Here is a 24,399-nt window from a genome sequence, read left to right on the forward strand (position 1 = left end):
GGCCGGGGGTGGTGTCTAGGGCTGGGGGTGTCTAGGGCTTGGTTGTCTATGGCCTCTCTGGTCCCCCAGTTCCAGCTGCCTCACTCTGTCACCTCTCTCTCCCCTTCTCTTCAGGTGTTCCTCCTGGCCGGCAGGAAACGCAAGCGGAGTAAGACGGCCAACTATCTCATCTCCAGCGACCCCACCAACCTGTCCAGGGGAGGGGAGAACTTCGTCGGGAAGCTGAGGTGCAGCTGCTCGCCTGTCCCTCTGTGGCTATGGGAGACGCCCCTCCATGGGCTGCTCCAGAGACATCTCCCAGCCTAGGACATTTCCCACTCTGACATGCATAGACCTCTTGGGGACCTTGTCTAGATGGTTTTGAGGGGTGGGTGTGGGGTGGCATGCCAACACCTCCACCAGGGGATAGGGAGTGTGTAGACCTGAGCAAGGCTCTCAGAGAGGAGTCTGGCTCCATGTAGGCAAAGCCAGGCCTGTGGCCCTTGTCATTGAGAGCTAACACTTACCTCATAGAATGTTCTCTAGGGAAGTTATACTACAGGGCGTGGTGGTGTGGATCTATAATCCCAGCTGCTGGGAAGTAGAGAAAAAAGTATCAGGAGTTCAAGGTCATCCTTCGCTGTGTAAGGAACTTAAGGCCAGCCTGGGCTACATTAAAGCCTGTCCGAGAGAGAGAGAGAGAGAGAGAGAGAGAGAGAGAGAGAGAGAGAGAGAGAGAGAGAGAGAGAGAGAGAGAGAGAGAGAGAGAGAGAGAGAGAGAGAGAGAGAGACAGAGAGACAGAGAGACAGAGACAGAGAGAGAGAGAGAGACAGAGAGAGAGACAGAGAGAGAGACAGAGAGAGACAGAGAGAGACAGAGAGAGACAGACAGACAGAGAGACAGAGAGAGACAGAGACAGAGAGGGAGAGAGACAGAGACAGACAGAGAGGGAGAGAGAGTGGGAGGTAGAGGCAGGAGGATCCACAGTTCAAGGCCATCCTTGGCTTTACAGTAAATTCAAGCTTAACAGGACCTCCTGAGATCCTGAATCCCTGCACCAGCAGGCAGAGGCAGGCAGAGCTTGACCAGTTCAGGGTCAGCCTGGTCTATACTGTGGGACAGTCTCACAAGCAAACAAAAACAATATTTACTGAGTGAACGAACAAGAAAAGGATGGACTCAGGCTAGGCGGTGACGGCGCACGCCTTTAATCCCAGCACTTGGGAGGCAGAGGCAGGCGGATTTCTGAGTTCGAGGCCAGCCTGGTCTACAGAGTGAGTTCCAGGACAGCCAGGGCTATACAGAGAAACCCTGTCTTGAAAAACAACAAACAAACAAACAGAAGGGGGGGGGGACTCAGTGTCACCAGGATGACTTCCCATATGGCTGTCCAGCTACTCTGAGGACTTATTTATTTTGCTTCTATATTTAATAAGAGGCATGTAAGGGCCTCCCTGAGCCTCAGACATAGTTCTAAACACTTTCCAAACATTAGCCAAGCATTGTATTTTCTTACCAACCAAGCCAGAGGGGGACTGCAGCTGTTTTGATATATAGGTGGAAAAGCTGAGGACCAGCAAGATGGCAAAGGGGGTCAGGGGGTTGCCACCAAGCCTGATGACGGGAGTTCAATCCCAAGGACACACATGACAGAGGGAGAGGACCGAGTCCTGAAGGTTGTCTTCCGAACTCCTGTGTGTGTTCGAGTACACACATACGCGCACACACGCGCACACACACACACACACACACGCACACACACACACACACACGCACACACACACGCACACGTACACGCACACGCACACACATACATTCAATAAGTCAACTAAAAGAATAATCAGGGCCAAGTAGAACACCTGAGACTTTTCCTGTTTCCTAGGGCCACACAGATGGAGCCGAAATCTGAATGATTTGTTTTATTCTTCCTTAATCTTATTAGTCTGGGTGTGGCGTGTGCAGGCACAGGCATGCTGGTGTGTTCAGGTGGAGGTCAGAGGACAATTGTGTAGGGTCAGCTCTCTTTCTACCTTTGTGTGGATCCCAGGGATCGAACTTGGGTCCTCGGGCTTGTGTTACACAGAACTACCACCCTGCCAGCTTTACTTTTTTCTTTTTTCTTTGGTTTTTTTTTTTTGAAAGAGGGTCTCATGTAGCCCAGGCTGGTTTGGACCTCACTATGTGCTGGGAGATGGCCTTGGATTCCTGATCTTCCATCACCACCTGCCAAATCCAGCTGTTTCTGCCACATCTGGCTCTGCTTTTGTAGCTGCCGGGGATTGAATTTAGGGCCTGAGGCATGCAGAGAAGGCTTAGCAGGGTGAAACTGAGCCCCAGGGCTGGACTGTCTCAAAGTAACGAGGATAAATAATAATAATCGTCTTAAAAGCTCTCCTTGCCCCTAAGGGAAGCCTGGATCAGGACACCTGACGTGCTAGTCCCGAGACACACACTGCCCCTTGCTCTTGAATTGGGCGGCTGTGGGAAGGCTCTTGGGGTGGGAGGTGGGAGGTACTCCCTCGCCTTAGCCCGATTCTTTTTCCATGCTTAGGTCTAACCTTCTGGGGAACCGCTTCACAGTCTTCGACAACGGGCAGAACCCACAGCGAGGGGGAGGTGGTGACGTGGGAAGCCTGCGCCAGGAGCTGGCCGCTGTGGTCTATGTGAGACGCCACTGTCCCCTCCATGCCACGCCCTCCTCAGGTGGGATTCGGCCTGATGTCCCTCTCTTTGTTTCAGGAAACCAACGTTTTAGGCTTCCGAGGACCCCGCCGTATGACTGTCATCATCCCCGGAATGAACTCGGACAATGAGAGGGTCCCTATCCGGCCCCGAAATGTGAGCCTCAACCATCCAACACCCCGTCCCCCAGAGCCTTGCTCTCTATTCACCCACTCAACAAGGTCAGGGCCAGGGATCCAGCTTGGCCAAGGGACTCTCCTGAGTATCCGTGTCACAGATTCCTCCGGGCACTTGTAGAATGAGCTCGGGTTCTCTGTGGTTGAATTCATGCCAGGCACAGTGGCACACTCCTGTAATCCTAGAACTTGGGAGGTGGAGGCAGGAGGATCAGTAATTAAGAGCCATCTCTAGCTATATATCGAGAGAGTTCCAGGCCAGCCTGAGCTACTTGTAACACTGTCTCAAAGAAATAAACAGAGTTGGGAGACGGCTGAGCGGGTAAGCTCCTTCAGAGGGCTTGAGGTTAGTTTGGGGCTTAGGGGTTGTCTCTGAGGCAGAGTCTCATTATGTAGACCAGTCTGGTCCGCGGACCCCGTTGAGCTCACAGAGATCTGTCTGCCTCCGCCTCCAGCACACTAGGGTAAAAAGACCGACTGTGCACTGCCTGCCAGGAAGCAGTACAATCCCTCTTGAAACTGGGGTACCAGTAGGGGAGGGTAGACTGCAGACAGTGATTGTGACAAACGAGCAAAGTCTGGGAGATATTAAACGTTAGAGAAGGGAGGGAGAGCAGAGGAGGCCAGCTGAGGCACATGACTCTCATACAGGTTTCCGTCGCAGGCCTCATCCATGTGAGGTGAGCAGTCTTTCGTGCCTGGGATCTAGGTTTAGGGAAATGGCATTTAGAGAGAGCCAGTGCAAGGAGCCTGAGACAGAGGTACCTGATAGGTTGAGAGGTCAGTAGGGTGACCGTCACGGCTGAAGGCCCCGAGGGCCAAGGTGATTGATTCCTGGGGGTAGAAGGTGCCTGGTTAACTGGCTTTTTGCTCTGAGAGAAATGAGAAGTCATAGCAGTGGTTTGGGGCTGCGGAATGACGCTTTAAAGAGGCAAAGTTGGAGCGTGTGCAGTGTGGGATAAGAGGGAGAACTAACCGTCCTAGGCGCTTGTAGGCCGGGTGAGCCCAGGATTTCAGAAAACGATGACTGAGCCGGGCAGTGGTGGCACATGCCAGCTGGGCAGTGGTGGCTCATGCCTTTAATCCCAGTACTTGGGAGGCAGAGACAGGCGGATTTCTGTGTTTGAGGCCAGCCTGGTCTACAGAGTGAGTTCCAGGACAGCCAGGGTTACACAGAGAAACCCTGTCTCAAAAAACCAAAAAAAAAAAGAAAAGAAAAAGAAACCGATAACTGGCATGACCCATGCTTCTCGATGACTGATGTCCCTTTACTCCTTTCTGGTGGAAAGTAATGGCCCTGTCTGCTGTGTATGCATCCTCCCTGCTGGAGGCTGTCCTGGGTGGACAGGCCGTCCTAGGAGGCCAAGCTGGCCAGGAAGCTGGGCCCTGCAGGTTCCCTGGGCCCCACAGTTGCTTCTTCTAAGCCCATTCAGTAAGAATCAACATCGAACCGTGCCACAGCAGTGAGTGAGAGATGGGACAGGCTCACCCTGCAGGCAGGAGGAGGTGCTGGGTTCCAATCCAGTACCATAAAACCAGGCATCATGGTTCATGCCTGTGACCCCAGCACTCAGGAGGTAGAGGCAGAGAGATCAGACGTTTAAGGTTATCCTCAGCTACACAGGGAGTTTGAGGACAGCCTGAGCTATATAGGACCCTGAAAACACACACACACATACACACACACACACACACACACACACAGGAGGGCTTAGAGATACCTCTGTTAGTAAAGTACCCATTGCACAAATCTAGACCCCAAGTGCAAGGAGTGCTGAGGAGCACCCATACAAAGGTTGGGCACAGTTCCTGTATCCTGGCACTGGGCAGGAGCAAATGGGTAGATCCCTAAAAGCATTGAACACCCTGCCTTGCCCCATCAATGAGCTCCGGGTTCAGGGGAAGACTAGAACTGGAAGGTTCTAGACCACCAGGGGCACAAAACTCCTGTTGGGTTCCGGCTGAACCTTTCCATTCTCAGCCAGAGTGTCCCCCAAACGGGGCCTCTTCTCATCAGGGTTCTCCCCACATCTACTGGTCCTCTAACCATCCTTTCTTTTCCTTTTTTTTTTTTTTGAGACAGGGTTTCTCTGTGTAGCCCTGGCTGTCTTGGAACTCACTCTGTAGACCAGGCTAGCCTCGAACTCAGAAATCCACCTGCCTCTGCCTCCCAAGTGCTGGGATTAAAGGTGTGGGCCACTACTGCCCAGCTCTTTTCCTTTTCTTTTCTTTCTTTCTTTCTTTTTTTTTTTTTTAAGGTTTATTTATTATTATTTGTAAGTACACTGTAGCTGTCTTCAGACACACCAGAAGAGGGCGTCAGATCTCATTATAGATGGTTATGAGCCACCATGTGGTTGCCAGGAATTGAACTCAGGACCTCTGGAAGAGCACTCAGTGCTCTTAACCACTGAGCCATCTCTCCAGCCCCCTAACCACCCTTTTTTTGTTACCTCTCCTCCTCGGGCACCCCAGGCTAGTGATGGGCTGCTCGTGCGCTGGCAGAACAAGACGCTGGAGAGCCTCATTGAGCTCCACAACAAGCCGCCCATCTGGAATGAAGACAGTGGCTCCTACACCCTCAACTTTCAGGGCCGGGTCACCCAGGCCTCTGTCAAGAACTTCCAGATTGTGCATGCTGATGACCGTGAGTATCTGAGAGCCACCCAGACCTTCCCTCCGCCAACTCCTAACCTCCCCGCCCCCTTCTCTCTCCCTCCATCTCTCCCAGGACCCTTGGGTAGGTGCTGGAACATATTCAATGATACCTTGATGAAGGGAGGGATGAGTTGCTGGAAGCTGGAAAGCACCCTGAGTCCAACCCCTTAGGATGGAGTAGGTGGAGAGACCCAAAGCCACACGGAGGAAAAGAGAGCGAGAACTTGTTACCAAGATAATTGTCTAATTGTCATAAGACAGGGCCACACTATATTGACTTGGCTGTTCTGAAAATCTATGAGGACTAGACTGGTCTCGAAGTCACAGAGATTCCCCCTCCTTCTGCTTGCCCAGTGCAGGGATTAAAGGCATGGCCACCATGCCCCGATAAAATAGAAGATTGTCCTTTTGGTTTTTTTGAGATAGGGTTTCTCTGTGTAGCCCTGGCTGTCCTGGAACTCACTCTATAGATCAGGCTGGCCTTGAACTCAGAAATCCGCCTGCCTCTGCCTCCCAAGTGCTGGGATTAAAGGCATGGGCCACCGCTGCCCGGTTGAGGATTGTCTTTAAGAGCAGGGACTGTCAGAGTTTGGGCAGAAGCATACACCCCCTTGTGTGTCTGTGTGTGTCATCACGAACAATCTGCAGGAGTTAGCTCTCTCCCTTGGCGCTCTGAGAGCCACATTCAGGTCATCAGGTTTGGCAACAAGCACCAAGAGACCAGAGTATGAACCACATATTTCTAAGTGTCTATTCCCTTTATTTATTTATTTATTTTTTGGATTTATTTTTATGTGTGTGCCTGCATGAGTTATGTGAACTTTGTGTGTGGGGGTGCCCACAGAGGCCAGAGGGTGTCAGATCCCCTGGAACTGGAGTTACGGGCAGTTGTACGGGTGCTGGGAGTCAAACCTGAGTCCCCCCCAAAGAACAGTATGTGCTCCTAACTGCTGAGCCATCTCTCCAGCCCTCTGCCTCTCTCACAGACTGCCTGTGAAGACTGACTGAGGGAAACAGAAGCTCAGGCGAGAGGTCCCACCAGGAGTACCGCACAAAGGACTCCGGGTTACAGGGATTGGCCAGTACTATGAGTCCAGTATCTCCAGTCTCCTGGCCTTGGGACTGATCTCCAGTCCTGTCCTGTAGGAGTTTGGTCTGCCACCAAACCAGAGCTGGGGTGGAGGGTTTTTTGCTTGCTTGTTTGTTTGTTCTAAGGTGTCTAGCTTCGACCTCAGAGAGTTTCAGGTTAGGATATTTGGGAGGGGGGGGTAGCAAAAGGATTAGGAGGAGTTCAAGGCTAGCCTTGACTACAGGAAGTGCAGTCTCAGAAGAGATTGAGAAGGGAGGAAGGGGAGAAGGGAGGCTGATTGATTGATTGCAACTGATAGCCCCTATCAGGACGGGAGAGGCCTGAGTCCAGCGCAACTGGCTAAGGGAGGGAACACCTGGGGTTAGAGAAGGGTCTGACCTAGGGTCAAAGGTTAGCCTTATGGGCAGGCCAGAGGAATGAGGCCAAAAGACAACTGAAAAATCGGTGAGGGAAGGGTTCTGGTTTGGGCAAGTTTGACAGGGTCCCTCCCAGTACTGCTAGATTACAGGTTTACTGTAGCCCCAGGCGGCAGCTGATAAGGTAGGGCCCCTGCCCTGCGGTGGTAGTGTGACGGACCCTGAACCGGCTGCGCTGATTGGATGACCCAGAACGGGTAAGGTGGCCAGAGGCTGCCTGGGGGCTATGACTCCACATCAAGGAACAAGACCTCCCTTTGTTGAGGGGGTCCAGGGTCACCCCACGGTCTGTGTTCACAGCCGACTATATAGTGCTGCAGTTCGGCCGTGTGGCCGAGGACGCCTTCACGCTGGACTACCGGTACCCACTGTGCGCTCTGCAGGCCTTCGCCATCGCCCTCTCCAGCTTCGACGGGAAGCTGGCCTGCGAGTGACCGCACAGCCCTTCTGCGCAGGGAAAGCATTCGGTCGGGGGTAGCAGGGTCCCTCCCACACAGCTCCCATGGAAAGGGCTCACCCCACTGCCTCTCGGTGACCTCCGTGTACCCCCCAGCCTGGCACGGGCCGAGGCGGAGGGGATGGAGATGAACATCTGGTCGCCCAAAAATACTTGCCCCCTCCTCCCCAGTCACTTCCTGTCTGGGAGCCCAAGTCAGATGTTCGAGGCCCCTCCGGGCCCGCGCTGGGGGTGAAGGCGGGGGTGGGGGTGGGGGGAGCGGACGACGGTGAAACGGAGTCAGGGACCCACATCCCCAATAAAATCACGTCCCGGGCTGAACGCATCGGTAGTTCCTGGATTCGTGTGTGTCGACTCAGGTGCCTGCGTTCGTCCCGCGCTCCCGCGCCCCCTTCTCCTGTCCTATGGAACCTCGGCGAGAGCGCAGGGTCCGGGCCCCCCGATTCTCCGTCAGCCGGGAGGAGAGGGAGGGCCCCAGAGGTAGAGGAAGAGAGAGAAAGGAAGAAATTCGAGAAACAAGCCACTCGGGGAGAACCAGACAAACCGGGTCCGGGCAGGGCGGAGCCGGGTCTGGGGCCTCGGAGTGGGGGGGGGGCGGGCTCTCGGCGGGAGGGGAGCTGCTGAGGCCTCAGCTGCCACGGACCCGAGGTGAAGGGTGGGGAGCCCGAGACCCCGTGCGCGCTCGGGCGTCGCTTGGATGCGCGGGACCCCGGCTCCCTAGGACCCTAAACACCTCCAGGAGTCCAACCCAGGGGGCAGAGCTCTACTCTTGGCTCCGCCCCAGGCCTGATCCCTCCAGATTCGGCCGAGTCCCCACGAGGGGGGTGGTGTAGGGGAGGTGGGGACTCTGAGATGACTCTGAGCGAGAATCGGGGTGCGCGGGAGGGTGAACCCGCAGCAGCGGGCGTTCTTGGGGGCTGGGTGGTTCGAGAGACAGCAGGCCCCGGCCCGCCTTAGGCCACTCCCCCTAGCTAGCACCGCCCACTCGCGGGCCCGCCTGCCGCTCGCCCCACCCACCGGCCCCGCCCCTCCCGCCCGCAGCCCCCACCCCCCGCCCGGCTCCCTCAACACAAACTTTCCGTCCCGCTCGCTCCCTCCTCCGCGCCCAGCACCTCCCGCTCCGGCCCGGCTCATTCCGTACATTCCGGCCATCCCCCTGCCCACGACCCCCCTTCCCGGCCCCCCTCACTACTCCCTCGGGCCCTGGCGGAGCGGCCCGGCGGAGCGCCCCCCGGAGCTCGGAGCAGGTAAGCCCGGGGAATGCGACTCGGAGGCCTCGCGCGCAGAGGTGACTGACTGCTCGGGTGGCTTCTGGATGGCGGGGACCCGGGACACCCTGGGGGCTCCGAGCTATTGTCCAGCCCGCGCCCGAGTCGGGGACTCGGGTGCCGGGAACTTTGGAGGGAAGGAGCGGGGGGGAGACGCTCTCCGGGAAGCCCCGCCCACCACCCCACCCCCCCGCGACCCGGAGGCTGGGAAGCCCGGAGTGTCCCGGGTGCCCGGGCCTGGCCCCGCCGTGTGCCGGGGTGCGCGCCCGGAGCCGCGGGCTCGGAGGGCCTGCCGCCGGGACTCGTATCCGGGGCGCCCTTTGGACTCCGAGAGCCCGCGGGCCCCGGGCTCCACGCAGGCCTTGGCCAAGGCGCGCCGGTGTGCGCGCTGCCCGCGGCTGCGCTGGGACTCGGCCCCGGGTCTGGGTCTGGAAGCCACGGTGTGAACCCGGAGCGTGTGCGCACCCAAGGGCGGGGGCCGGGGGGGCGGGGGACGCCAGTCCCCTCCAGTGCTGCCGCTCGCGTCAGGGCGAGTCCCAGCTCCTCGCTCCGGACGCGGCTGGATTTGGGGCCTTCCCCCACCCGGCACTTCTCGGGAGAACTTTGTGAAGGAGATTGTGGGCGATTGGGCTTCCCTTCCCACTCGGGTCCTCTCCATTGTCTGTCAGGTCTTTATATTCCTGCCTGGGAAGGGAGGCCGGAGCGCTGGTGTGGATCTGTTTTCTAGCCCCAGCAGGCCCTCGGGCAGTGTCACTGAAGCCCCTACTCTACCCGCCCCCCCAACAGGGGCCCTGATTGAGGGCTTAGATTCTTAAAGAGCAAGGGAGAACGAAGGAAGCTTGGGGCCGGGCTTCTCAGGGCCTGTGTCCCTCTGTATCTCGAGTTCTCCAGGTAGGGGCAGAACCAAGTCAGGCCTGGACTTGTAGCCCAGCCGGGAGGATGGTGGTAGAGGGGGGCTGGTGTCCAGGGTGGCTCCGTGTATTCGAACTCAGTGCTGGGGTCTGGGACACCCCTCCACACACAAACCAGCTGCGGGATGCTACGGCCAGGAGCCAGGGGGGGAAAGCAAATAGAACTTGAAGGCGTTGGGAAACTATGCCTCTGCCTTTCCTAGTCCCTGGACCTCCTTCTCCACACCTGACACTTGTTAAAACGATTGAGGGCATCCGGTCTTCCCTTCCCTCTTTGGTCTTCCCCATCGTCTGACATGCTTTTTCTTCCTTCATGGGAAGGGTGAGGGCCTGTCTACTCGTCCCTTGGGCCAAGAGTGGACACGAGACTGAATTACCCCCCTCCTCAGGGAGGAGCTGGAAGCCAGGCCTTCGACACCTCCAGGGAGGGAACTGTAATTAATGCTAATTAGCACTTTGGGGAACAGAATGGTCAGTGGTTGGCAGGAAATCTTTTGAGTGTGCGCCCACCCGCGCGTGCGTGCATAAACACACACACACACAAACACACACACACACACACACACACACACACACACACACACACACACGCAGGTGTGTGTCCTCCCAGAGTCCTCCATCTACCTACCATCCCTGAATTTTTACACCCTAACCCGTTCTGCTGATGGGAGAAAGAAGTACACATAAAAAGAGATATAGCTCAGTCTCTGGTTTGCCAGCTGTATTGGTGGCTCCTCAGGTGCCTGATCCCTCATCTCAGAGGCTTGTCCCCCTGTCTGCCTTCAGTCTCCGCCCATGATGGAAGCTGAACCCAGAGGGGTCTGGAGAGGTGGGTGGGTAACCCCAGATAGTGCAAGGAGTTGGGTGAGCAGACTCTGGGGAAGGGCACGTAGTTAAGGCACGGTGGCCTGAGACAGATCTGAAGGGATAGGGGAGGCTATGTGTGGCCTTGGGGATGCTTGCCCTTGTAAATGGGGTTCAGAGGTCACTGGATGGCTACCTTCAGCCTCAGTCCTGTAGCCTTTCAGCCCCCCCCACCCCCGGCTCCCCCAGGGTTCCATGTAGGAGCTTTCCCTAGAACAGAAGCCACCACCAGCTCTGTCCTGGGTGGTCACAGAGGAGCTAAGGATTGGAGGGGGAAGGGGCAGCTTGAGGAGTGGTAGAGGGAGGGTCTGACTGTCACGGTGTTCTGGGGTTCCCAGGAGGGTCCAGTCTATCCCCATGGGTCACAGGGGCTGTGGCAGCCCTAGGACCCCAGCCTGAGTCTATCTGGTTAGACCTGGGGCTCAGCAAGCCACTGCTGGCCTGTACACACTGTGGCTGGGAGCAGGCTGCTCGCTCCAGACCCTCTGGAGGCTAGGGCGGGAGAATCCAGAACCAGGTCCCCAGAGCCCCAGCCCTTAGGGTTTCCTAGACTGCTGATTGTTTCCTGGACTCCCTGCCAGGCCTGAAAAGACAGGAAGTGATAGACGGAAATGGGAATACAGCTTCGTGTGACTGCATTTGAGAACAGTGGAGGACCGCGAGGGGTCATCTGTGCGGGCCACACTGTGCAGTGGGTATGTGTGAGAAAGGACCCAGGTATAGTCTCTGTGACCACAAGTGGGAAAAACTGCTGAGTACTGCAAGTGATGTGCCTAAGAGCGTGTCCCCCATCACTGTGGTCATGAGAGAAACTGAGACCTTGGGCTGTCTGTCGGGAGAGACAGCTCTGAGGGTAAAATTGCTTGTAGTCAAGCCAGGAGTGGGATGTCCAGGACCCATGTGGTGGAATGAGAGCCTGTGAGAGAATCTGGTGTGTAAGCTGGGTTGAGGGTGGAGATGCCTGTGTGTGTGTGTGTGTGTGTGTAACAGAGGGGGGGGGAGCTGCTGGGATGACATTCCAGTGTCAGGTACCACACTAGGTTAGCTATGGTGAAAATTTGTCTGTCTGTGGGTACACCAACTGTATGAGGGATTGTGGTGGTGAGATTCTACCTGAGGGGCATCCCATGTGATCTGTCATACCATGGTGTGGCCACTTCTGTTGTCTGTTGTGAAATGACGCGTGAGGTGGCTTTGGGTTTGTCTGTGTGACTGTTCATGACACTACACATGAGACAATCACAGGATCCTCCACCGCCACGGATGTGTATGAGGGCGCAGTGAGTGCCGAGGAGCTGGATGCAATGTATGCCGCAGCCTGTATCCTGTGTGAAAGCCTGGGAGAGCCAGGCGGAGTGTGTGAGAAACTGGGGTGTGACTGAGACCAACTCCGTGGGTGGTCACTGCCTCAGCTTGTGTGGGTGACATCCTCAGGGCTCTGCCACACAGGGTGTGGGGACCTGTGACCCCAATGCATGTGCCATCTACCTGGAAGACCTTGGAAAAGATACTGTCAAATCGGATGTGGTAGTGTGTGCCTTCAGAAGCAGAGGCAGGTGGATCTCTGTGCGTTTGAGAGGCTAGCCTGGTCTACAGAGTTAGTTCTAGGTCAGCCAGGGCTATACACAGAGAGAGTCTGTTTCAAAAAATTAAAAAAAAAAAAGATGCTGTGGAAGAGAAGAAAGATGAGAGAGAGAGAGAGAGAGAGACAGACAGACATTGGCTCACATTCGTAATTCCCAATACAAGAGAGGCTGGGGTGTGTGGGTGGTGAGTTCAAGGCTGTCGAGAACTACAAAGTGAGACCTCATATCAAAACCCAGTAAGAAAAAAAGGTAGTTAAAATGACAAATTTATGTTATAGTACACATAACCTTAATTTGAATTTTTCCTCGCAGTTGTGAACACCACACTTGGGTGTATCGTAAGTTCCAGGGTAGCCTGGGTTATGAGAATGAAAGCCTTCTTACACAAAAGGGGTGGTGGGGTCAGTGAGATGGCTCAGTGGGACTAGGTGCTTGTGGCCCAGCCTAACAACCTGAGTTTGATCTCCAGGACCTATGTGGTGGAAGGAGAGGACTTCTACCTGTTGACCTCTGACCTCCACACGTGCACAGTGCTCATACATACATGCATAAATAAATAACACTACCAATGAATACATGTGAACATGAATATGTATGTGTGTGTGTGTGTGTGTGTGTGTGCATATATTTAAAAAACAGGAGGCAAAATGAAAAAACAAAACAAAACCAAACCAGACAGGAGGCAGCCAGGCAGGGCAGTTGTGGCGCACTCCTTTAATCCCAGCACTTGGGAGGCAGAGGCAGGCGGATTTCGGAGTTTGAGGCCAGCCTGGTCTACAGAGTTCCAGGACAGCCAGGGTTATACAGAGAAACCCTGTCTCCAAAAAACCAAACAAACCAAACCAGGAGGCTACACCTTACTATGGCTGCTGCCTCCTGTGAGAGAGAAAGGGGAAGGTACAGTGGAAGCCTGTTTGCTTATAAAGGACAAAGGACACTGACTTCAAGTGGCATCTTGTACTGCTGGCTGCCCAGTGGATGGCCTGGAGCAGGTAGACAGACATATGTTAACCGAGCTTGTGAGACCTCCCCCCCCCCCACAGTTCCCCAGGTTGTCCGTCAGCCTCTCCCCTCTGGATCTCTGAGGTTCCCTCTATTGGAGACCCCGAAGAGGCGTTCTGTTCTGGGCCCGGTCAGCTCTGACTGTAGGAGGCCTGGAGGCTCTGAGGAGGGGGATGTCCCTGGCTGGGACTCCCTGAAGTGGGGAAGAGGGATGGGAACCGTGGCTCTCAAAATTGGAAGCATATTAGTAAGCTGGAGCGGGGGAGGCCCCGCCTTCTCCAGTGGGTCTGGAAATTACTCCCTCCTGTGGAGAAAGGGAGAGGGTCCTCCCTCCCCAGCATGGCAGGGTGTGGCTACTTGGCAGGTCCCTCCTGGGTCCTTAGACTGGAGGTGGGGGAAGCCTAGAGCATCCCTACCCCCTCCCCTAGCCCATTCTGGTCCCGACCAGAGCTTGGCCACTTGTAGGGTGGGAGCCTCTGGCAGCTGGAGAACAGCTGGCTGCTGTGGGGGTGGGGTGGAGGGAAGAAAGCTAGAGGGGGTTGGGGAGGCCCAGCGCGCCCTTCCCAGCGGTTACCTCCTCTCAGCCCAGCCCGCCGTGGAGCGCTTCGGGACCCACTGATTTCCCCACGTTTGGCTCCAGTAAGCGGAGCATTTGGGGGCCGGGGGTCCCTAGAAGTCAGGTAGCTCCCGGCTGCAGGGCCTGGCTCAGCCTCTGTACCCCCTTGGGAAACAGCGAAGTGCCACCTGACAGCGTGCCTCATCTGTGTTGTGCCCCCACCGGGACACCAGCTCTCGGGGAGCATTCACCTAAGTTTGGCTTCCCGTCTTCGGAGGGAGCCAATGGACTGGTGGTCTGGAGGATCAGGGCCTTGACGCCCGCCCAACTCTGGCCTCCACTCGGAGCTGTCTGGCCAGTTCTGCCCGCAGATCTGGCCCCGGGGCTGGGGGTGGGCAGCCAGGGCCCCTTATCTCCACTGGGCCTCCTGGCCCCCTTCCTCGTCACTTGACCAGGCTGAGGGTCTGGGACAGGGGAGGAGGCAGGTGTGACTGATCTGCAGGCTAAGGGTAAGGAGAAAGACTAGAGCCATACAGATAACCCCAGCTTGGGAGAAGAGGGGCTGTGGGAGGAGGAGCTGAGCCAGGCCCCACCCGCCTCTCCCGCCTTTCTCCTCCTCCCCGCTCAGTCGGTGCTCCAAGCTACCTTCCAGCCCCCGACTTCCTCCTGCGGTGTCCCTACGGGTCCCACCTCCTTGCCTCTTCACCTGGGTGTCGGTGGGCCCATCCCTGGGTCTTTGCTGGGTGGGGACCGGTTACTCTTCTCCCTCCTCCCACCCCAGATGGGAGTCCCTCAGTCGGCCTGCCTGTCTGGATGGAGAGCAGGCTGTCTGACACTCGCTGGTTTCTGTCTGCGCTCTCTCTGCACAGTTCACTCTTCTTGTTGGACTCATGCTAGGTGACACTTAGGGAACCCTCCAACTCCCTTCCATCTACCTGGGCCCGTCTGGTCCTCTGTTCCCTCAGAACACAGCCTCCAGCTGGAGGTTCTCTCTGGGGACTGGCCTGCCAAAGTAAGTCAGCCCCTTGAGGCTCAGCCTCCTTTCTCCCGTGTGGTCCCCAGGGCTTGGGGGTGAGCACCCACACTTAGCCGCTGTCTTCACCCACCCTAGTAACCCTGGGAGGGCAGCTGTGATCACCCCGGTAGTCTCCCACCCCCTCCTGAAGGATGTCTACTTGGAATGATGTCGGCAGAGGAGACCCCTGACCACAGCATTAGCTAGGTAGCCAAGAGCCTTGCAGGCATGTGCTACTGTGTGAAGCTGGGTTTTTTTTGGGGGGGGGGGCGGGGAGGAGTACCATTTATGCCATCAGTGTGGATACTCTGCCCTAGAACCATGTCAGGCCTGTCCTGCAGGTGCCCAGGAGCCTTGTAGGGTGTGTATATTAGGGTTGCTATTCCTTGACATCTGCCCCCTCCCATGCCATTTTCCCCTCCCCAGCTCTCTATCCAAGATCCCAGCCAGGGTCTGTCCCATCCCCCAGTCTGTCCCAGCTCCCAGGCTGCTCTGTTCGCCATATTTGGCCACATGCTCCCTCGGGGGCGGGGCAGGACTGACATCACCCAGGAGGGGGGCACGGCCTGGATGAGGGGAAGCAACCAGAGACTTGGGGGAGGCCAGAGAGTTTCTTTAGAAGTCAAGCTACCAGGGCTCCCTATCACTGAGTCCTGCTGTTCTACTGAAGGCTGAAGGCCTAGGTTCTTATCTCTGGGTGGGTCCTCTGATCCCTCCAGCAGGTCAGACAGCTGCCCCTCCCATGTCCCCCTCCCCTGGCTAGTATAGCATCTTGTCCCCTTCTGTAAGCAGAGGAGAGGGGTTACAGACCTAGAAAAGTCCTGTGGTGAGGGACAGGCTCCTGGTAGGGGCATCTGACCCTTGCTAGCCACTGAGAGAGACTCCTGGGTGTCTTGGGAACCACCAGAAAGGCTGGTCTTGTGCAGTGGTGTAGAGCCTTTGAAGTTGTTACAGCCACTTGGGCTGAGGCGGCTTGTGGCCTGGACCTCCTTTTCTTATTCAGGTGTGGGTTTCGATGCCTTGTTTTCCTTGTCTACGGGGTCAGGGGGTTAGCCGCAAGGGTCCTCTCTTCTCCCCAGGAATCCTGGCCCGCATCTCACATCTCTGCCGGTAGCCAGGAACTTTGTTCAAAACCTAGCTGTATCACTTCACTGTGTATCCTTGTGTAAATTGTTTTAACTTCTCTGTTCCTTGTTTTTTTCTCATGTACAAAGTAGCATTAATAATAAGTAGCACTTATGAGTTACTATATAAAATCCTCAAGCCATGTTTGGTGTAGGAGGTGCCACTGTCGGAAATATTAAGTCTAAACCTGATGTCTAGAGCTCTGTGTAACTGACTCCTGATATCCTACCACCTGGGAGGCCACGAGGCAGGTGGATAGCCAGCTTGGGCTACATAATGAGGCTGTCTCTGACATAGATATATACCCACTTCTACCAGCATTAGAACTGTCCTGCTCTGTAGACCAGGCTGGCCTCAAATTGGGAGATCTGCCTGCTTCTGCATCCTGGGTGCTGGATTAGAGGTGTGAGCCACCACGTGGCCAGACACTGCATTCTTGCTGCCCCAGAGCAAAGCTCTTATTACGGTCTGGAGGTCCCCAGAACACTGACTTCAGGTTCCGGTACCCTGGGGTTGCTGGGGGTACAAGGCTGTGTTCATGGGGGATAGAAAGAGTGCCCCCCACCCCCCATCCCCATTCCCAGAGCCTTGACCCATCTGCCATGTGGGCCAGGACACCTGGGTGGGGGTGGTTTATGGGCTGCTATGGGGCTGAGGAGGCATGAGAACAGGAAGTGGATGGAGGCAGGACATGGGGAGCCAGGTTGTAGGCTGCACCTCCTAGCTGTCCTGTGCAGTCTGTGTCCTGGCCACTCCCAGGACATCGCCTGGCCCATGCTAAGGTCCTCTGTGGGGTAGGTGAGATCTGTCTCATCTCAGAGCAAGACCTACCGCTCTAATGCTGGTAGGAGTGGGTAGTGAGGGCCCTGGCTGGAGCCCTCTCCCTCCTCCCCGCTGAGGGCTGCAGTCCTTGCCTGACTCTCCTCTTCAGAGACTGCCCGGGGAGCCTCAGCTTTCTTGGTATAAATGAGCATCTTCCTTTCGTGTGTGCCTGTGCATATCACCAGATGTGCAGGTGATATGTGGGGTAGTGGCCCTCACATAGCCCAGGCTGGACACAGCTGAGCATGACATTGAATTCCCACCACAGCTTCCCAAGGGCTGACATCATAGGCTTCGGCCTCCCCGCCCAGTATTTCAAAAGGTTTTTAATTTGTGATTTGAGTCAGGGTCTCCCTGTTGAGTCCAGATTGAACTTTGCAATCAGCCAGCCACCCAAAGCTGGGTTACAGGCAAACACCATCCTTGACTCAAGCCAGCAATCCTGCCTCAGGCTCCCAGTTGTGCAGCACCTGTTGATATGTACTGTTATGGTTGGTGATCAAGGGGATCTTTTCCCTTTTACCCTTTTTAATTTATTTTTCTTTCATGAAAATGGGTGTTTTGACTGCATGGATGTCCGTGAGAGGCCGTCAGATGCCCTGGAACTGGAGTTAAAGTTGTGAGCTGCCACGTGGGTGCTGGGATTGAACCTGGGTCCTCTGGAAGAACAGCCACGGACCTTAACCACTGAGCCATCTCCCCAGCCCTTTACTATTTTATTACAGTTATTTATTCCCGTGTGCTGTCTATGCCAGCTGTGTGGCGGTCAGAGGATGGCTTCCAGGAGTTCTTCTCACCTGCCACGGTGTGGTCCCTCAGTAGGAGAAGGACAAGAGGGGTGCAGGTATCCTCTAGCCCAGGCTGGCCCCAGATGAGCATCGTTGAGGATGCTGGATCCTCCTGCCTCAGCCTTCCAAGTGCTAGGATTACAACAGGGCTTATGGCCACACCCAGATAATATTACTGTGTCAGTGATTCCAGCCTAGCCTTTTAACCCTCATAACTCAAGGAGACCGGTTTTTTTTTTTTGTTGTTTGTTTTGTTTTGTTCTGTATTTTTGTTTTTGTTTTTGTTTTTGTTTTCGAGACAGGGTTTCTCTGTGTAGCCCTGGCTGTCCTAGAGCTCACTCTGTAGACCAGGCTGGCCTCGAACTCATATATCTGCCTGTCTCTGCCTCCTAAGTGCTGGGATTAAAAGTGTGTGCCACCACACCCGGCTAGATTTGTGTTTTTAATTTTGTGTATGTGTGGCATGTGGAGCCAGAGGTGTCAGGGTCCCCTGGGACTGGGGTGGGGGCACAGGCAGGCGTTAGCTGCACATGAGTGCTGGGAACGGGATTGGGATCTTCCATTCTTAACCATCTCTCCAGCCCGCCTTCCTTCCAGAGACCATTTTGACTTTTTTTGGGACCCAGGCTCAGAGAGAGATAAACTAACTCCTGCAAGGTCACACAGCTCTGGAGAGGCTTAATAACTTCAGCCTCCAACCTGGAGCACCTACCCGTGGTGTGGGGAGCACGGAACGTGGCCGCTGGGCTGGCTGAGTGGGAAGAGCCTGCCCTAACCCTTGGCATCTTGCTTGTGTAGGCTTAGGCCATCCAGGGGGCTCAGGCCCAGAGCCCAGAGCAACCAGCACAATAGCGTCCAACAGCTGGACCGCCAACAGCAGCCCCGGGGAGCCCCGGGAAGATGGGTCCGAAGGCCTGGACAAGGGGCTGGACAACGATGCCGAGGGAGTGTGGAGCCCGGACATCGAGCAGAGCTTTCAGGAGGCCCTGGCCATCTACCCGCCTTGCGGCCGGCGCAAGATCATCCTGTCCGACGAGGGCAAGATGTACGGTGAGTGCAGAGGTGGGCGTGGCCCCACTGGCCCCGCCCCCTGCTCTCTGTCCCTTGCCAGACCGGTTGGTTGGGGGAGCCCTGGCGGTCTGCCCGGCGGGCGAGTCCGGGCGGGCTTGGGCTGCGTGTGTCTGGGGCCTCCTCCAACTGCACCTCGCAAACAGGCCTGCCACAGCCCACACGCGCCCCGCCTCTCCCCAGCCCTGCCGGCTGGAGGTTTCGGGGTGACTCAGGGGGCCAGGAAAACTGGGTCAGTCCATTGAGCCTCTGTGAGGAGCCTGTGGCCTAGTGAGGCAGGCCCCAGACTCCCAATATCCCAACACACAGGGCTAAGGGGATAGTACCATAGGGAGATTGGGGGGTCCACTGTCTGGACCAGCCAGTCCTTGATGCTTGAAAAACTCCACTCTTGAGACAGGAAGATGTTCTGGGGTGCTCCGCCGGGTGGGGCCGCCTGCCCACACTGCACCCTCACCAATGGCAGGACAGCCCCACGGGGTATTTTTAGACAAGGGGTTGACGGGCAGGGAGGAGCCCTGGGGCCTGTTCTGTCATCGAAGAGGAATTTGGGGAATGTGGCAGTTCTGGGGAGGCCAAGAGGTTGGGGGGCCGAGCCCACACCCTGGATGCTGACACACACCCCGTGGTATGTCTAGGCAGCCCCCACATTGCAGAGCCTACTCCCCAAGATGGTCTCCGGGGTTGCGCAGAGTCCCTACCCCCAGACTCAGAGACGATTGGGCAATGCCCTAGGGGTTGCTGGCACAAGGACCCAGTGATACACCTTGACCCAAGCTGTCCGTCTAAGAGACATATCATAGGTCCCCTGCCTTCCTTCACCAAAGAAAGGACAAAGCTTCCGGGTCCCCCATGACTGGGATGAAGCCAGACAGAACAGCTTACAGATAGGGGACGTGGGCCGAGACCCATCCAAACCTCAGTCCTGCTGGCAGTGATGCCCAGGAAGCCTGTTAAGGCTTTTTCTGTAGGCTATGCCCTCCACCATGTCCCAGAGGCAGGGTGAAAAGCAGGCATGCCCAGCCCCGGGTTCTGCCCTCTCCTTGAGTCCTCACTGGCTCTGTCTCCCTGACTAGGTCGAAATGAGCTGATCGCCCGCTACATCAAGCTGAGGACTGGAAAAACCAGGACGAGAAAGCAGGTAGAGAGATGGCCCTGGTCCCCTGTCCCCCAGACCCGCCTCTGTCACACCTTGGGTACAGGAAGCACAGTTTAGCCCACGGGGCCTGCTCATCTGTCAGAAGGATGGGTATTTGCCTAGTTGGGCCGGTACTGCTGGGGGTTGGTCTGGACCCAGTTCTGGGGGAGACCGGAACCCCCTTCAGAGGGGGTGGGAGTTAACCAGGGAGGGGCTATGCCAAGCAGGGGTTCAGCAGATCAGCCAGGGTAGTAACCCCCACAGTACCCGCCAGAAACCTTCCAAGCGGAGTTCACACCATTCACCCTGCCCGTGCCCATAGGGCCACTCAGAGCCCGCTCCTTATATCCTTCCCATGTGACATAGGCTTTCCATTGCTGCGAAGGAGCACACTGTCCTTGACACACCAGAAGAGGGCGTTAGATCCCATGACATGCTTGTGAGCCACCATGTGGCTGCTGGGAATTGAACTCGTGACTTTTGGAAGAAAAACCAGTGGCTCTTAACCGTTGAGCCATCTCTCCAACCCTCCTGCTGCCTTCTTACAGACTTCCTCAGGGACAGCAGCGTCCAGAGAGGGCTAGGCTCTCCCGCATCAATCAAGGCACCGCACCACCGGCTTGTGCACAGGCCAGGCTTGGGGGGACATTTTCTCAAGCCAGGTTCCCTTCCCAAATGACTCTAGCGTGTGTCAGGTGGACATAAAACTAAGAAACCGGGAGAGGGGAGTTTAGTGACCCCCCCACCCCCGTATTGTGTCACTGAGCGAGGTGGGGGTGGAGTCGAGATTGGCCCCTACCCTGAGCCAAGAGAAAGAGAGAGCTGGGGGATGGGGGAAGATTGAGTAGAGGCAGTTGTGGGGCAGTGAATCTGGGAAGCCAGCCAGGAGGCAGAGGCAGAGACTACGATCACTCACAGGATGCCCCTGGGAAGGCCGGCAGCTGTGGGTGACCAGGCAGGGGGGGACTCATTGGATGAATTAGGTCTGGGGTACCTAGGAGAGATGTCAACCCGTAGCCCTTCGAGGGGTTGGGACTCAAACTCCGCACCCTTTTCCCCTGGAGTGCTGGAGATACATAGACAAGCCCCACCTGTCCCTAACCTCAATCCTTAAGGGGGCTCTAGGCTCCCTGCCTAGTATGGGTGTTTAGTGATGCCTGCCCTGGGCCCCGAATGAGTTCCTTTGGCCAACTCAGAGACACTCCTTAGGTCTTTAGTACAGCAGGGGTGGCCACTTGGGCCCCGGTCGCCAAGCTCAGGCCTCCTGCACACCAGGTGGAGTGGCACACGCCTGGAGGTCCAACACTTCAGAGGCTGAAGTAGAAGTGCCTCATGAGTTTGAGGCTCCAGAGTAAGGCTCCATCTCCACCCCCCACCCCCACCCCCGACACAGACACTGAGATTCTGTGAGATTCTGATAGTCTGTGCTACCTGAGCTTAAGTTGGCTTCCTAGCCTTGGCTCCTGGCAGCTGTGAATTGAGAGATACGTCGACACCTAAGAGCAGTATCTGCTGCCATTACTGCCACACCCATATTCTTGGGAACCTGGTTAGCTCTGGGAAGGGTTGGCGGTCCGTAAGTTCAGGCTCTGAATCAAGCCGAGCTGGCCAAAGGTTGGGCTATGTCCTGCCTCTTTCTGACCCCACTTATATCTACGCTGTCCACACAGGGCAAGCCAGCCATCTGAGGACTGGTGCCCATATCTCCCATCACCTGAAGCAGTGGGGACTCTCTGATTGAACTATGTAGCCCAGGCTGGCCTGCCTCTGCCTGCCTCTTCCTCCCAAGGGCTGGGGTCAAAGGTGTATGCTACCATGCTTGGCACAATGACTTCTTATTAACCAGATGGGAGTAAGCCCCTGCCTGTGACTTCCAGATGTTAGAGCTGGCCCTGAGGAGGTGGCGCTAAGGGTCTGAAGGAATCCTGGGAGAAGAGCTTGGTGATAAAGCCAGTGGTCCCCAGGGTCACATGGCCTGGGTTTGAGTACGAGTTCTGCATCTGGCTATGTGACCCTGAATACATAGCCGTGCCTCTCTGGGCTCTGATTAGGCCATCTGTAAGTTAGAGGGTTGGTGCAAAGTTCAAATGTGTTGGGTGTAGGAAGCTTGGGGAACGCCAGCACCTGTGTTTGGTGGCCATCAGTATTGCCTGGGCAAGAGTAGCATCAGATGGGCTCTGCAAGGGGAGCACCCAGTAGGGGGCACTACTGGGGTTCCAAAGAACAGTTTCTTTATGGGAATAAAAAATTCTTGAAGAGCCGGGCAGTGGTGGCCCACGCCTTTAATCCCAGCTCTTGGGAGGCAGAGGAAGGCGGATTTCTGAGTTCAAGGCCAGCCTGGTCTACAGAGTGAGTTCCAGGACAGCCAGGGCTACACTGAGAAACCCTGTCTTGGAAAAAAACAACAAACAAACAAACAAACAAACAAACAAAAAGCAAGCATTTTTGGCTTCAGTAACCATCTAATTCTAGGAAGAAGCACGGAGCCATGTGTCCACGGAGGTGAGGGGGTTCCTGTGAGGGTCAAGTACAACCCTCAGCTGAGCATAGAGTTTGACCAGCAGATCGTGGGCTGGGGTTCTCTTCCGTGAACAACCTACACTGTGGTGCATGGTGGCCCTTGAGACTACTGTGGGTTAATTTAAGACCAAGAAAAGAGGGGCTGGCAAGATGGCTCAGCGGGTAAGAGCACTGACTACTCTTCCAAAGGTCCTGAGTTCAAATCCCAGCAACCACACGGTGGCTCATAACTATCCAAAATGAGATCTGTTGCCCTCTTCTGGTGTGTCTGAAGACAGCTATAGTGTACTTATGTATAATAATAAGTAAATCTTTTTTTTTTTTTTTTGGTTTTTGGAGACAGGGTTTCTCTGTGTAGCCCTGGCTGTCCTGGAACTCACTCTGTAGACCAGGCTGGCCTCGAACTCAGAAATCCACCTGCCTCTGCCTCCCAAGTGCTGGGATTAAAGGCGTGCGCCACCACCGCCCGGCTTAATAAATAAATCTTAAAAAAAAAAAAAAAAAAAAAAAAAAAAAAAAAAAAAAAAGACCAAGAAGAAGCAGAATTGTCAATACCAAGTACCTGAGAGGCATGTGCCCACTCAGACGCCAAGTTCTGAGGACTGGGGGCTCCTCCCACCCTAGCTGTCCTGGCTGTCCCTCCTCACCCTCTGTGTTTTCCTTTGTGGCGGGGCATGGGGCAACCCCTAGGTGTCCAGCCACATACAGGTCCTAGCTCGGAAGAAGGTTCGGGAATACCAGGTTGGCATTAAGGTATGTTGGGTGCCTAGCAGGGCCTCTGGCCCCTTCCCGGACCTCGTCCGCCCATTCTGCACACTGCAGGCCTCTGCCTCGGTCGGTCGGCTCTCCAGCCCCACCACGCCTCTCTCTGGCCTGAGCTCTGTCCTTCCTCTCTCTCCTGTCCTGCGCTCCTTCTCTCTTTCCCTACAGGTCTGTAGTCACTTGTGGGTTCTAGCCAGGAGGAAATCTCGGGAGATTCTGTCCAAGCTGAAGGTATGGGCCCCCTGGCTCTTGGCCTAGCCCTGCCCAGCCTCCTTCTGGGCCCAGACCAGGGCTGAGGAACTGAGAGGGTCTGAGACACACAAGTGACAGCAGTAAGTTCCAAGGCTCCCAGGTGCCCGCTGTGGTGGCACCTTAACCCTAGCACTCAGGCAGAAGCGGGCAGATTTGAGTTCCAGGACAGCCAGGGCTACACAGTGAGACTCTTGTCTCAAAAAACCAAGCAAGCAAGCAAGCAAACCTAAAAGTAGGCTGGTGGCTAGCGTCTGAGGACTACTCAAGCCTGCCTCTCTCCTGTGTCCCCCTCATTCTTTCCTCTTGACTATTGCTTGCTAATGGCCTTGGGGACTTGAGGGGGGACATGAAAGGTGTTGGCTGGCAGCTCAGTGGGAGTGGGGTGGGGTGGGATCGGGGGATGAGAGTTACCAGGCTGGGAACTTCAGTGTGGGGTTCATGATCTGACCCATTTTCCCAGCTTGAGTCTCCCAAGCCTATGGGGCTCATGTCTAGGACCAACACACAGACCCATGGTCCTTTGTTTTCATCTTGCCAGGGCACCCCCCTGGCTAGCGGGCACTCCCTCTCTGGGTGGGGAGGGTCCCTGGCAGCCTCTTGGCTTCCTTAGGAACTGACAGCCAGCGCACAGGGTGGAGGTGGGTTGTCCCTGGGTGTGGGTTAGGGGGACTCATCCACGTACGGGTTTCAGGCTGAGACCCAGGCTGCCTCCTTGGCTCCCCCCCCCAGCTCATAGCCCTCCCTGGTATCTTCTAATGCTCTGTCCCTTTCTCCTTCACAGGCTATGAACCTGGTAAGTAACCCAACACCCAGGGGGAGGGGCTTCAGAGCACAGGGGTGGAGCGCTCACCAGACGCGCTTCTCCTTCATTCTGTTCAGGGCCGCTCAGCATAGCGCCCAAACCAAAGGCCCTAAACTGTGAAGTAAGAGTCTGGTTTCATAGAAAAAGTCACAGGTGTCCGGGGGCAGCGCGCAGTGTCCGTGTGGGGTCCTCTGCTATTGTATGCACAGGACTCAGACACTCAGGGTAGACACACCAAAGCTAGAATTCCTACCCGAAGGGCCTGGCCAGGCCTGACCTGACCGCTGTCCCCAGGACCAGGTCTCCAAGGACAAAGCTCTCCAGAGCATGGCATCCATGTCATCTGCCCAAATCGTCTCTGCCAGCGTCCTACAGAACAAGTTCAGCCCACCCTCTCCTCTCCCCCAGGCCGTCTTCTCCACCTCCTCAAGGGTAGGGCTGGGTGGGCTGGGGTGGGGTGT

General features: G+C 56.0%; 2 protein-coding genes across 2 annotated transcripts in view; both read left to right on the forward strand.

Annotated features, from left to right (window-relative positions):
* The window catches only part of Tulp1 (TUB like protein 1), a 14,931-nt gene extending 7,147 nt beyond the window's left edge, over positions 1-7,784 (forward strand). The window contains exons 11-15 of the mRNA XM_031347421.1: positions 115-227; positions 2,532-2,643; positions 2,720-2,818; positions 5,314-5,485; positions 7,303-7,784. Of these exons, the coding sequence (XP_031203281.1) occupies positions 115-227; positions 2,532-2,643; positions 2,720-2,818; positions 5,314-5,485; positions 7,303-7,436 (630 nt within the window). The 3' untranslated portion in view covers positions 7,437-7,784. The remainder of the gene's footprint in view (positions 1-114; positions 228-2,531; positions 2,644-2,719; positions 2,819-5,313; positions 5,486-7,302) is intronic.
* A 79-nt stretch (positions 7,785-7,863) lies between these two features.
* Tead3 (TEA domain transcription factor 3) overlaps positions 7,864-24,399 on the forward strand; it is a 20,094-nt gene continuing 3,558 nt past the window's right edge. The window contains exons 1-7 of the mRNA XM_031347005.1: positions 7,864-7,939; positions 8,323-8,706; positions 18,195-18,446; positions 19,541-19,605; positions 23,053-23,115; positions 23,918-23,929; positions 24,233-24,390. Of these exons, the coding sequence (XP_031202865.1) occupies positions 7,864-7,939; positions 8,323-8,706; positions 18,195-18,446; positions 19,541-19,605; positions 23,053-23,115; positions 23,918-23,929; positions 24,233-24,390 (1,010 nt within the window). The remainder of the gene's footprint in view (positions 7,940-8,322; positions 8,707-18,194; positions 18,447-19,540; positions 19,606-23,052; positions 23,116-23,917; positions 23,930-24,232; positions 24,391-24,399) is intronic.

This window comes from Mastomys coucha, unplaced genomic scaffold (genome assembly GCF_008632895.1).
Source record: "Mastomys coucha isolate ucsf_1 unplaced genomic scaffold, UCSF_Mcou_1 pScaffold3, whole genome shotgun sequence".
Classification (NCBI taxonomy): Eukaryota; Metazoa; Chordata; class Mammalia; order Rodentia; family Muridae; genus Mastomys; species Mastomys coucha.